The 12,700-nt window shown below is 41.4% G+C and overlaps 1 protein-coding gene across 1 annotated transcript in view; it reads right to left on the reverse strand.

The window, feature by feature from the left end:
- Window positions 1-266: 266 nt before the first annotated feature.
- Window positions 267-12,700, reverse strand: part of kif26bb (kinesin family member 26Bb) — a 29,525-nt gene continuing 17,091 nt past the window's right edge. Inside the window, exons 8-15 of the mRNA XM_061705226.1 lie at window positions 11,098-11,369; window positions 10,756-10,936; window positions 10,439-10,586; window positions 9,570-9,729; window positions 6,334-9,364; window positions 4,636-4,785; window positions 979-1,129; window positions 267-428 (exon numbers count right to left, since the gene is read on the reverse strand). Of these exons, the coding sequence (XP_061561210.1) occupies window positions 347-428; window positions 979-1,129; window positions 4,636-4,785; window positions 6,334-9,364; window positions 9,570-9,729; window positions 10,439-10,586; window positions 10,756-10,936; window positions 11,098-11,369 (4,175 nt within the window). The 3' untranslated portion in view covers window positions 267-346. The remainder of the gene's footprint in view (window positions 429-978; window positions 1,130-4,635; window positions 4,786-6,333; window positions 9,365-9,569; window positions 9,730-10,438; window positions 10,587-10,755; window positions 10,937-11,097; window positions 11,370-12,700) is intronic.

The raw sequence follows: 12,700 nt of genomic DNA on the forward strand, positions 1-12,700 counted from the left end.
TATCTACGGCCGAGAAATAAAATATGCTTAAGTGCTGAAAGGACAGTTTAAAAAAAAATCCTCCACTGGAAGTGGATCAAATCTTCAAGGGAAATATAATATAATAGCACCTGATTACACTTAAACCGATATTAAGGTGACATCGAGGTGACGTGTTTCATTAATAAGCGATAATCCACAGAAAAATATGTAGTTAACATACATGTAGTGTGAACCTGATTGAACTACCGTGTAACACAGCTCTCTGGCTGTTAAGAAACTGCTGTTCCCTCTGAGACTAAAATATGAGGAGCCATCTAAAGAGACCGCCATCCTCTTCCTCATCTCCAACCATCCAATCACCTCCTCAAGTTCCTCCAGGAGCTCCAGGGAGTCCACCTCGAAACTCTGCCAAAGGTCGCCTGCAGGATAGTGATGTAAGCGAGTGTCTGTGGATGTAAACAAGTACAGGACACGATGAACAAGAGACCTTGGATTTCCACTAGCGCAACCATCTATTTCTTATACTGCTTATCCTATTCGGCGTCTTGGGGATCTGGAGGCTATCCGGCTTTGGGCAAAAGTCAAAATACGCCCTGGATTGGTTGCCAGTCAATCACGTCTCATTTAAAAACAAACAACCTTTCACACTCAGATTCACACGGTCACTAAGTGCGAATTGAACTCTGCACAGGAGTCGTGCAAGGAGACGAAACCGTCAGTGACACCCAATAATGCAACCTACGACTGCCGATAACTGTTAGCATGTCAATGGTGTTTTTCGTTCATTTGGTTGTTGTTTGGTAGCATTTTAATAGAATAATATTTCGAAGAATAGAATAAAATTCCATTAGATTTGTCATGGATTGATCAGGTAACGCGTTGAAGCTTTGTGCATTGATGTGAAGCACTACAATAATAATAACTTCAACAATGAAAAGTACATTGTGACTTTTAAGAGTAAATTGCATATTTCCCAGGAAAATCCTTTCCACTCACAGTCTTGGTTCTGTATGGTGTGCTCCTGCGTGAGGTTCGGCCCGACCTACTCCAGATCTCAGCTCCATTTGTTGGATTGGGCTCCGACGTCTGTGATCATCTGCTGTATGAGCTCCGAACACTGCTGCTTGTCGCTGAAGCACGTGAGTCCCTGAAAACGCAAACATTTTCATATTGCGCATGATCTTGATCTTGATCATGATCTTGCAATACCTCTTTTAATACCTCACTTGTCTGGGAGGATTATGGGAACAATGAGGATTATTGACCTCACCTTGACCTAACCTGACTCTACCATTGGCCCCAAGACCCCTAAGAACTGGGTCTGTGTATAAGTAGGTCAGGAAGTCTAACCCACCCCAACACACACAACACAACACACTCATCCTTTACACTTGAGAACAGCAGCAACCCCCTTCTGTCCAATAAAGACAGCAGACATGGCCCACTGGGGACTGAAACAAGAAGGCCTCCGTTGTCTAAAGCCACTCAACACAATTAATCAAATTATACTTATGTTGATTACGGACAACATGGATATAATTTTTAAGGAAATGTAACATACTCTACAATATTATATTTCAGCCCTTTGCCCACAACATGTTCAGCTAGTCTTTGTTCTTTGCTGCACATTGACCCAATTCCCCCCCATGTGGTCATTAAAATTGCATCAAGAAGCAACGTTTGAGTGTGGTGGAGGCAGGGAGCGTTCTCATGGGGGCCAGACCGCTCGTCTTGGGGACATAACGTCACCATATGCGGCAGATTGTGTTTTGAAGCTCATTTCAACTCTCAATGCACGGTGGCAATCTTTTATTTAAAATGTACTTATGCAAGGCCAATTGGACTTTTTTTTCTTTTTTTTTTTTTTTTTTTAAGGGGAACTGAAAATGGGATTTTGTAATATGTTTTTAAAATTATCTGTCAGGTACTGTTTGCTCGGGCTCAGAGAACCCGGCGGCGTTTCTGGGTGTTGTTGCTAAATGGCTTTTGCTTTGCATAGAGTTTCAAGTTGCCCTTACGGATGTAGCACCGAACTGTATTTACTGACATTGGTGTTCTGAAGTGTTCCTGAGCCCATGTGGCGATATCCTTTACACATTGATGTCGGTTTTTGATGCAGTGCCGCCTGAGGGATCGAAGGTCAAGGACATTCGATGTTGGTTTTCGGCCTTGCCGCTTACATGCAGTGATTTCTCCAGATTCTCTGAACCTTTTGATGATCTTATGGACCGTAGATGATGAAATCCCTAAATTCCTTGCAATTGTACATTGAGGAACATTGTCCTTAAACTGTTCGACTATTTTCTCACACACTTGTTCACAAAGAGGTGAACCTCGCCCCATCTTTGCTTGTGAATGACTGAGCAATTCAGGGAAGCTCCTTTTAGACCCAATCATGGCACCCACCTGTTCCCAATTAGCCTGTTCACCTGTGGGATGTTCCAAACAGGTGTTTGATGAGCATTCCTCAACTTTCTCAGTCTTTTTTGCCACCTGTCCCTGTCATGGGTGTGTGTTCTGGTTGTTGTCTTCCCCCTGTCTCGTACACACCTGCTCCTGAGAGCATCTTCCCCACCTGTGCCTCGTTTACCCTAATTACCCCATGCATTTAACCTCCTGTCTCATTCTTTCTCGTCGCCAGTTCGTTGTACCTTGTGGTCACGTTCCAGCATTCCTTGTTTCCACGTCACAGACTAACAGTAAGACTGGACTCTGTTCCGCTTATCGACCTCGCCTTTTTTCCTCACGATTTTGGATACTGTTGCCTTTTTTTGGATTGCCTGCCTGTGTACTGACCTCTGCCCGTATATTAAACCTCTCTTTTTGAAACTGTCCATTTGTTTTGGAGTCGTGCATTTCTGGGTTCTATCCTCTGTTCCGTTCATGACAGTCCCAGCTTTTTTGGAACGTGTGGCAGCCATAAAGTTCTAAGTTAATGATTATTTACTAAAAACAATAAAGTTTATCAGTTTGAACATTAAAATAGCTTGTCTTTGTAGTGTATTCAATTAAATATAGGTTGGACATGATTTGCAATTCAATTTTAACACAACTTCATTGGAATTGGGGTTGTAGTTTCTCTCCAACACTGACTGTTAACATGTAAACCACATACTCACAATATTTTTTTCCAATTGTATTTAATGGCACTGGATATTTTTTTGTAAAATATGGAATATTTTCTTGTTTTAGTAAACCCAAAACAACAGTCAGCTCCAAATAAGCAGAAAGGGAGGAAAAAAACATTCTGTTAATGATGCAACATTTACATTGCGGTTATCCATCCATCCATTTTCTTAGCCGCTTCCCCTCACTTGGGTCGCGGGCGTGCTGGAGCCTATCCCAGCTGTCATCGGGCAGGAGGCGGGGTACACCCTGAACTGGTTGCCAGCCAATCGCAGGGCACGTAGAAACAAACAACCATTTGCACTCACAGTCATGCCTACGGGCAATTTAGAGTCTCCAATTCATGCATGTTTTTTGGGATGTGGGATGTGCCCGGAGAAGACCCACGCAGGCACGGGGAGAACATGCAAACTCCACACAGGCGGGGACGGGGATTGAACCCAGGTCCTCAGAACTGTGAGGCTGACGCTCCAACCAGTCGGCCACCGTGCCGCCATTGCGGTTATAATGTGCATAATTGTCATGTAAATAAAATGAGAAAATATCGATTGAACTGAATTTGTTGTTCATTGTTGGCTCTCCTGTTACATCCATTTATTTCCATGCAGTTTATTGTGTCGGTGCATTTTGAATTGATTTTCTTTAACTGTTTCTTCTGTGTCTGTCATTAGGATCACCTGGTCTCCTTAGCCCCACCCCTGCTCCTTCCGTATCATCCAATCAGCTGCTCGACAACTATTGCATTCTCCTGAGCTGTGCCTCACCTGTTTAGAATTCATTCATTCCTGCGATGAGATTTTTGGTTTTCCATGTCCTTTTTGTTCCATCCCTTTACTACACAACTGACTATAACTAGTTTAGCCTGCTAGTTAACCACTGTTTTACCAATTGCTAAATGCTAAGGCTAATACCAGTGTTTACTTTGGATCAAACGCAAGTAAGTCGAAGGTAATTTGGAAGTCTCTTCCGTTTTCTATCTCACTTATCTCCAACAGGCCACATGTGAACTATATGAAAAACTACACTATCATTGTCTCTATTTGTACGTTTTTGTAAACTCATTTTCTAGAGTTTTGCATATACTTGTGTTTTTAAAATATTTGGGGGTTATCAACATGATACATATGAATAATCTTTGTCCACTTTGATGCATCCCATGGTATATACTGTATACCATTGTGTAAAAATGGCATATAGTTGTCAACAGTCAACTTCTGTTACAGCGCTTTTTTTCAACACATGTTGAAATGTATCTTTTTAACTGCTTATAGTTTAAACGTATGTGATGGGTTAAAAGCTACAAGTTTACTGGGTTGCAAGGTTTCCAATTTGATCCTTGCTAATATGTGAAATAACACAGCCAGAAGAAAAATGAAGTAGGAAATGTTCAAATAAACAGTAGCTATTATTTGTCAATTTTAAAGCAAAAACAACAATTATCAACCAAAGGTTAATGAAAGGTATTTTATATATTCAATATTTAAAATATTTTATTTTGTATTTCATATAGTTTAACAAACCAAGCACCTTTTTTTTGCATCTGTTGCACGTTGTCAATCTCATATACTTTGATGTCGTAGTTCTCTGGGATTCCATGATCGGCCCAGCGAGATTGCAGACTCGACGATTGTCTTGTGGAGAAGGGTTTGTCATTGGAAAGATGACGAGGGTGAGTACCTACAAATGGGGAAAAAAAATCTAACATGAGAAATATGCTAAACTGTTTATATTCTTTTCTGACAACTTTTGAAACATTGAAGTGGATACACAAAAAATACTTTGTAAATTTAGCATATGGGGTAATTGAACAACACAAACAAATGTATCCATGTTGCACCTTCACTACGGTATACTATGAGCTTTGTTCTTTTTTTCCCTGCTCTTAAAACCATTTGAATCTCACTTTTTAACTAATCTTCACACCCTTTTATTGCCGAACTAAATGCAAGCTGAGTTTACATTTTAACTTTCATTGCTGAGTGAACCGTTGGATTCATATATTAATTATATGACTTCTGGCACTGTAAGGCTTTCCTTGCCACTAAGTGTACTTGATCTGATTGCATTCTACAGACATGTCATCTCCAATTCACGTCACAACATGGGAGGATGGAACTATTTTTCTATTAATTAATTATTACATGTCTACAGTATTTTAAGCTAATTTCTGTGAAGCTATTATGAGATTTTTCCAAAATTTGACCTTAGTTAATCATTCACTGCCAGTCCTCCATGTCAACATGATATTTGATTTCAACAACCCGTCAATGGCAGTGAATGGGTTTTCACAGTGAGAAATCAACAGTATTTTGTTACAAAGCTCCATTTGATTCATTTCCCATCAAACGTTTTGTCTCAAACACAACAATAGGCAACAAAGGTGTGAATACTGTATTCATCATTAGAAGTTTCAGCACTAAACATAAAGGTGGTTGATTTGAAGGGTTGTTTCCAATTGTAGTGATCCATTTTTGACTGTCATATGATGCTGGCCTTTGGCATTAATTAAAAACGATCCTTTAATAAAAAAAAAAAAAAAAAAAGCTAATTTTACTTTAAATCTGGCTCTTTCACGGGAAGTAAGAATAATTTGTTTTATTACTTAATTTTCAAAATATATTAACAAATTAAAGTTTTTCCTATTAAAAATGAATGAATACAACATATTAACAAATCACACATTACTTGGAGTCTATAGGGTGCTATTGGTATTATAGGGGTCTCCCAAGGTCACCAAGGCATAAAAAAGAGATTCGACCGCATAAATTTTTGAAATCAAGAAGCCTTTTGGATTAAAGGGGAAATGTCTTCAACGAACAAGAACAGTCCAATTGCCTTGATTTGCGGAAAATATGAGTGTGGCAGTTACCAAGGTGAAGTCGAGTATTCCTGAACTTGTCTCTGTCAAGTACCAGCAAAAGTAGCACTGATTTACAGTAAATACCCATTGAGTGAAATTCATGATTTCTTTTTTTTTTTTTTCTTTGAACACAGTGACTTTGTGTGCAACTAAGGCCTGGTTCATTTTGTGCACAGGAATATAATATGTATCTACGGAATGTTTAAATTTGGATGAAAAAAAATCACGTTTAATTTTCCCAATTACAAAGACTTTGGTGAATGCACGCATGAAACGTGGGGTTCAGTACTTCAAGAACATTAACAACCACTGATTTATCGTCGTTTTGCACGTCGACTATATTTGTTGTTCCTATTGTTTTTTACCTGTATTGCCTCTCCGCCGTGATGATCTGCTACTGTGAGAGTCTTTGAGGAGGGAGCTGAGGATTCTGTCGCTTACAGAATCTCTGTTAGAGGTGCTGCTGGCTGTGGCTTCACTGTCCCTCACCAAGCTATCGTAGCCACTGCTCATTGTACTGTTCCTGTTCGAGAAATACAGCGACGTTTTACCCATAGCTGGTGGCAAATCACCACTTAGCACACTTGTGGTGTCGCTTGCATGTCCACTCATATGAGAGGGTGTGCGGGGAGAGGTGACTTGGCTGTACGGAGAAGGAAACGGGCCTGTTGGGTCCAGTCCTGATAATGTGGGGCTGGCGGGCCTTTCCTTTACAAACTCTGAAATGTGACCATTGGTGAATCCCTGGATGGCAGATTTTGTGGATGAGCATGTGGAGCTTTGGCTGGGAGTCCGGCTTATGGAGTGAAAGGAGGGTGGAGGGGAAGAAGAGAGAAATGAGGAAGTACTCTCAAAGCTAACAGTTTTGCTGTCTGGGGAAAGACTGGCACTCCGGTTGATGGAGTTCTGCAGGCCATTACGGGGGAGACTGAGGTTTTTGATGCTGGAGGCAGACAGGCGACGCACTTTGGGACAAGCCATCTTAAGTTTCCCTACAGCAGACAGCTTTGAATGTGTCGGCCTGGGTTGAGTTACAGTTTCAGAAGGAATGGAATTATGACTGTGGCTAGTCTGGTGAGTCTTTCTGGAGCTTCTGATTGATCTTGGTATTGTACAATCCCCAATACTATTTCCTTTGTGAGCTCCTTTGCCAGACCCATCATAACTTCTCTTGGAGATCCCCTTAGAGCTTGGAGAGGTTGGTAAGTCACATGTGTTCCTTCCAAGGGACGTGCTGGTCAACTGATCTATTTTGGCATGGAAAAGCCTGCCACTCTCCTCCAAGGGAGACATCATCCTCCCAGGCATATGATCATGTTTCATGCCTACCTTTGAGGTCTCAAACAATGATCCAGCACCCCTTCTAAGAGGTCTCTTAGTATGCTCCTTGTAGTCTGTTTCATATTTCAGTGAAGAGGAATTGTGGAGGCTGTGGTTCACCGAGGAAGACTGCTTGCCTCGCCTCCTCTCTAGGGTTACCCCTGGGCTGCAAGGAGTGGATGATGTCAACCCCCTTGGGTCTCTAAAACCATCTGCCATGTGATGGTGGCTTTCCTGGCAGTTGGCATTTAGCCAGCTTCGAGGCAAACTACCTGTATTAAAGGACGCACAGGCCGTTTCCAGGCAACCTAAAGAAACATCAATTACCCTACTATTCCCAACACATCTGTGAGCTGATTCATACCCCAGTGAAGCCTTTGGAGGGTTCATGGAGTAAACATGCGCCCAGTCTCCATGGTGGCTCCTTTCTGTATTTCTGATCCTCTCTCCACAAATTTTGTTTTCCGCATTGTCGTTATGAAGAGATACATTTCCCAAGACCATTGTGTCACACGAAATCTGACTGCAGCTTGGGTTACATCTCTTCTCCGATCTTATTTCATGAGTCTCAGAGACAGATTCTGGACATTTTATTGTAGTCCCAGTTCTTTCTCTTTCTTTCACATTATCCGAATCGCACTGTTCCTCTGCATTTATCAGCATGGGATTTATAAATGAAGGTAGAATTCTTTCTCTTCTTGAATGATACCTTAATTCTTCAGTATCAGTTTCCGCACCTCCTGGATGAACAAAAGTGCTCTGAGTGATCTTTGTCTCACTTGTTGTTGAAGACTCTTCAGTTATATTGCTTATAATTTGGATTGGTTGGGATCCTGCAGAGCCTTGCACGTGTGGCGTTGACTGGGCAGCATCTTTGATGCAAATTATATTCCCTCCTGCCCTCCCACTGTCCAGCGTGCCGCTAATGGTCACCTCCTCCACCATAGAGAAGACAAGTTCATCTTGACCTTTCAAATCCAGCGGCTGTTGAACAGTTACAGTGATAGTTGCCTTCATTTCCTTTGCATCCTTTTTGGGCTCATTAGCCGCAATGTCTCCAAGTAGAACACTGCTCGCTAAAGGTTTTGAAGAGGTGCAGGAAGGAGAAGGGGGAGATGCAGGTAAACTCTTTCCAACTGGTGAAGTCCTTTTGTCTGCTTTGAACCAATCAGCTGTTTCATGACTCTCCTGTCTCGCTGCAGACTGAAGGGGACTGTTAGTAGCCATGCCCTGAGTTTTGACATCTACAAATTGAGAAGACAGTGTTTCAGCAGAGTGAATGGCTCCGGTTTTTGGAAACTGATAGCGACAAGCCGCGTTTTGATTGAGAGGTTGATTCAGTGGCTCCTCACTGGAACTGGTTGCACTGCACTCCTCGCAATCATAAAGACCAGAGTCTTCTCTCTGAAAATTATCCCCATGAAATGCAGCATCTGTTTGTTTTTCCCGACGATAGCCTAGCCCCTGCTTCAACATCTGTGATGCCTCAGATAATTCTGTAGTAGCCTGTTTCCCAGTCTCTTTCTGAGATTGTGGTTTTTGTGTGATATCCTTAATAGGAGGGCTCTTTGAGGAGGACTTTAGCAAAGCCATGGTTTCCTCCCCGTCAATGCAGCCCAAGCGCTCCTGAAGTTCGGCAAACGTGTCGCATTTAAGACGGTCCCTCTCTGGCTTCTTCATTTCAGATTGCAGCATTTCATTCTGTCCTTGAGCGTCGTCTTTCTTGTTATCTCCATGGAGTTTGGGAATTTTCAGCAGCTGTTGGAGCAAAGCGGTAAACTCCGGGTCTTCCATGTCAGCCTTATTTGGGTGTAAGGAGGGTATAATGGGCACAAACTCAGGTTTTGACAACCTCGGGAGTGCTCTAGCCTGGATCAAACCATCAGAGTCTATTTGGATAACTGTATCACAGGACTGGTCACTACTGGAGTGTTCATCAAGCTCCCCGCGGAGACGAAAATGTTGCGAGTCAACATCAACTTCATCTGTGGAGTGGAAAGCTCGCATGGATAAAGATGGAGGGCCTCTCTTTTGTCTAGTCAAACTCCTGCCATTAGGTGAGCATGAGCTAGATTGCTGTTGAATAGATAAGATATATTGGCAAGGTTACTTTTAGTATTGGACTGTATTTGACATGAGATACATACAGATATCTTCTGCAGGTGTAAATTGTACTTTACTACTATTTTAATGTTTAGATTTAAGATACCGCACAAATTAATATACAATCCCTGTATATGTATAGAAAATGAGTGAAATTACTTAATTTGTGACGTAGTACCTTTGTCCTCTTCTGTGTCCTGCGGATGCGAGAAGCCAGCTGGATGATGGAGGTGGTTTCCTGGAGCTGTGCCAGTGAATTAGCAACTTGAGCAATAACTGTGGTGTGGCAGTTAGCATAACTCAAAGACTCCCGAAGAAGCATGGTTAACTTACTTCCCCTGCACAGACAGACATCCATCAAAATATTACTTAAGCCACATAAAACAATTAATTTTCCTTTGATACGGTCTTATCAAGTCTTATCAACAACACACAATATTACAGGCTATGTGTAGAAATTTTTAGCACCGTGACTTTTCATAAATGACATTTCAATTTGAAGAACTGATGGGTAAAATGGGACTGTATTCATACTCTGCATACAACACAATCGCCACAGTGAACATAAGACAGAGGGAACACGTGCCTCAACGTTTAAGATATTTATACACTCTATAATATATTCTGTACACCTGTGTAGAGTTTGCATGTTCTCCCCGTGCCTGCATGGGTTTTCTCCGGGTATTCCGGTTTCCTCCCACATCCCAAAAACATGCATGGTAGGTTAATTGGAGACTCTAAATTGTCTGTAGGTGCGAATGGTTGTTTGTTTATATGTGACCTGCGATTGGCTGGTAACCAGCTTAGGGTGTACCCCTCCTCTCACCCAAAGATAGTTGGGATAGGCTCCAGCATCCCTGCGACCCAAGTGAGGATAAGTGGAACGGAAGACGAATGAATGAAATGATATATATATATATATATATATATATATATATATATATATATATATATATATATATATGGTAGTTTTTGTCATATAATAACATCATTGACACAACTGATCATTGACTGTTATGTGATAACAAAAATTATAAAATTGCTTACTTTTTGGGGATTGTTTTGTGTCCACTTAGTAGCGACAAAACAACAGGGCCTAGGTCTGAATGCGGAGGTTTATTTCTGGTATATCCAACCCCACCCCTCATACCACTACAGACATCAATCATGGTCAGCTTGGTTGAGCCACGTGAACCTAAAGCAAGAAAGATTATATACAAAAATAGGAAAACATGAGCTTTTAATTAAATGTTCAACTGAATTAAATAAGCAGCAAGTTTGGTGTTAGCTGGAAAATAATTAATATGGAAACATGTAATTTGCCTAGGACAAGCTCCCATGGTAGATAAATATTTTATTACAACCTTTTCCAATGGTGCAGTTTTCTTGTGTGCGAGGGGGTTGGACGTGCAGAGTAAAGAACATTATGGAGCTGTTGGACAAGAACGTGGTGAAATCATTGTGCCGACGTGCTGCAATGGCTACATCCAGGAGGGAGGCAGCCCGCTCAGCAGTTGGGGCCTTGACCCTATTGTGGTTCCGGAGCTGAACAATAAGTAAAAGAAAAACTATAGTGTCACAACTATTCATAAACACAAATCTTTCCATAATTACAAGAATAACTTCTCAAAAACACAATTACTACTTCCTAATTTAATGCTTTATCTGTGAAAATATTGTAAAAAGTATCAATTTTGTCTTTCTACCTGTATCCCATGGATGGGGTCCTCTTGGAGCCGAATGTGAGCTCTTGGGCTGTCCCTGATGCTGCCTACAGAAGGGACGACCTCTCCCAGTAGATCTCTCAGTGTGTCCTCCTCTCCGCAGCAGAGTTCCACAGCTGACACAGATACAGTCAGATCCGTCCACGTCTTCTCCCGCCGCTTCTCGATGGCGCTGTACAGCCAGGAGATGGCACATGGAATCAGCCCAAGCTTCTGGATGCTCTCACCATTCCCTATCATGCTGGACCAGGAGCCTGGAACAGACAACGGTTTACAAGGATTGTATATGCATCATAACACACAGGGCATAATGCTACAAAATGACATAGAAATATTTGTTTTTAATTATACCTGTATCTCAGTGCATAACTACAGTAAAAATAAGATCGTTTTTGGAGTGATGAAATGCAAACCTGAAAACTCATTATCTGGGATTGAAATAGTATCTCAAGAACGAGATTGTATCATTGGGTCAGTAACAAATGCATGCGTGAAATATAGCCGTGGCAACAACCATGGGACGTTAAACTAGCATATGCCCCTCTGTGTGCCAAATGTTAGGCATGGAAAAGGACTATTTACTAAATAAAATAAAATACTTACATATTATGCATAGTATAGCATAAATAATAAATGCCTTTATACATCAACACAGGGATTTGACAACAACAAAAAAGCAACGTTGAAGTATTTAGACAAAGGGACATAATATTGAAAAACTAAATATAATATAGTGTAATATATATAAAAATATAAGATACAATAAATGTAACAGTCTGACATTTAGACAAGCTGGCTGTCATCAAATTTTTCTGACATGATGTTGCAGATCTCTAATTTATGTATTATGTATGTTTAATTTTAGGTGGCATGGTATAAACTGGTTAGCATGTCTGCCTCACAGTTCTGAGGACCGGGATTCAATCCCTGGCCCCGCCTGTGTGGAGTTTGCATGTTCTCCCCGTGCCTGCGTGGGTTTTCTCCGGGTACTCCGGTTTCCTCCCACATCCCAAAAACATGCATGGTAGGTTAATAAAAACTAAATTGCCCATAGGTGTGAATGATTGTTGTTCATATGTGCGCTGCGATTGGCACGTGACCAGTTTAGGGTGTACCCCGCCTTTTGCCCAAAAGTAAGCTGGGATAGGCTCCAGTACGCCCGAAACCCTAGTGAAGATAAGCGGTACAGAAAATGGATGGATGGATGTTTCATTTTATATTCTCAGGGCATGGAATTGATTGCAACAGGACTGTTCTGTTCTGCTCATCAGAACAGGCTCAGGTTAATCTCTGACCGTTATCTTCCTTGTACAATGCATTGACTGCAGCTGATGTTTAATTTTCCTCGCAACCTTACCAACAAGTTTCATCTTTGTGAATAGTCTGCTCACACGTGGTCGGAGGCAGGCGACGATCATGATGGATGAAGCATTTTATATTCGTTTTTAAGCATGTTTTAAGACAACAATAATTGGTTTGATTTTTTTTTTTTAACTTACCAGTTTTTATGTGACCTTGGTGGGCCCTGGCAATTGCCTGTATTTACCTAATGGTATTCCGTCTTTGTGAGGCAGAATACAGTCTG

Source organism: Phycodurus eques, chromosome 18 (assembly GCF_024500275.1).
Source record: "Phycodurus eques isolate BA_2022a chromosome 18, UOR_Pequ_1.1, whole genome shotgun sequence".
In the NCBI taxonomy this organism is placed as follows: Eukaryota; Metazoa; Chordata; class Actinopteri; order Syngnathiformes; family Syngnathidae; genus Phycodurus; species Phycodurus eques.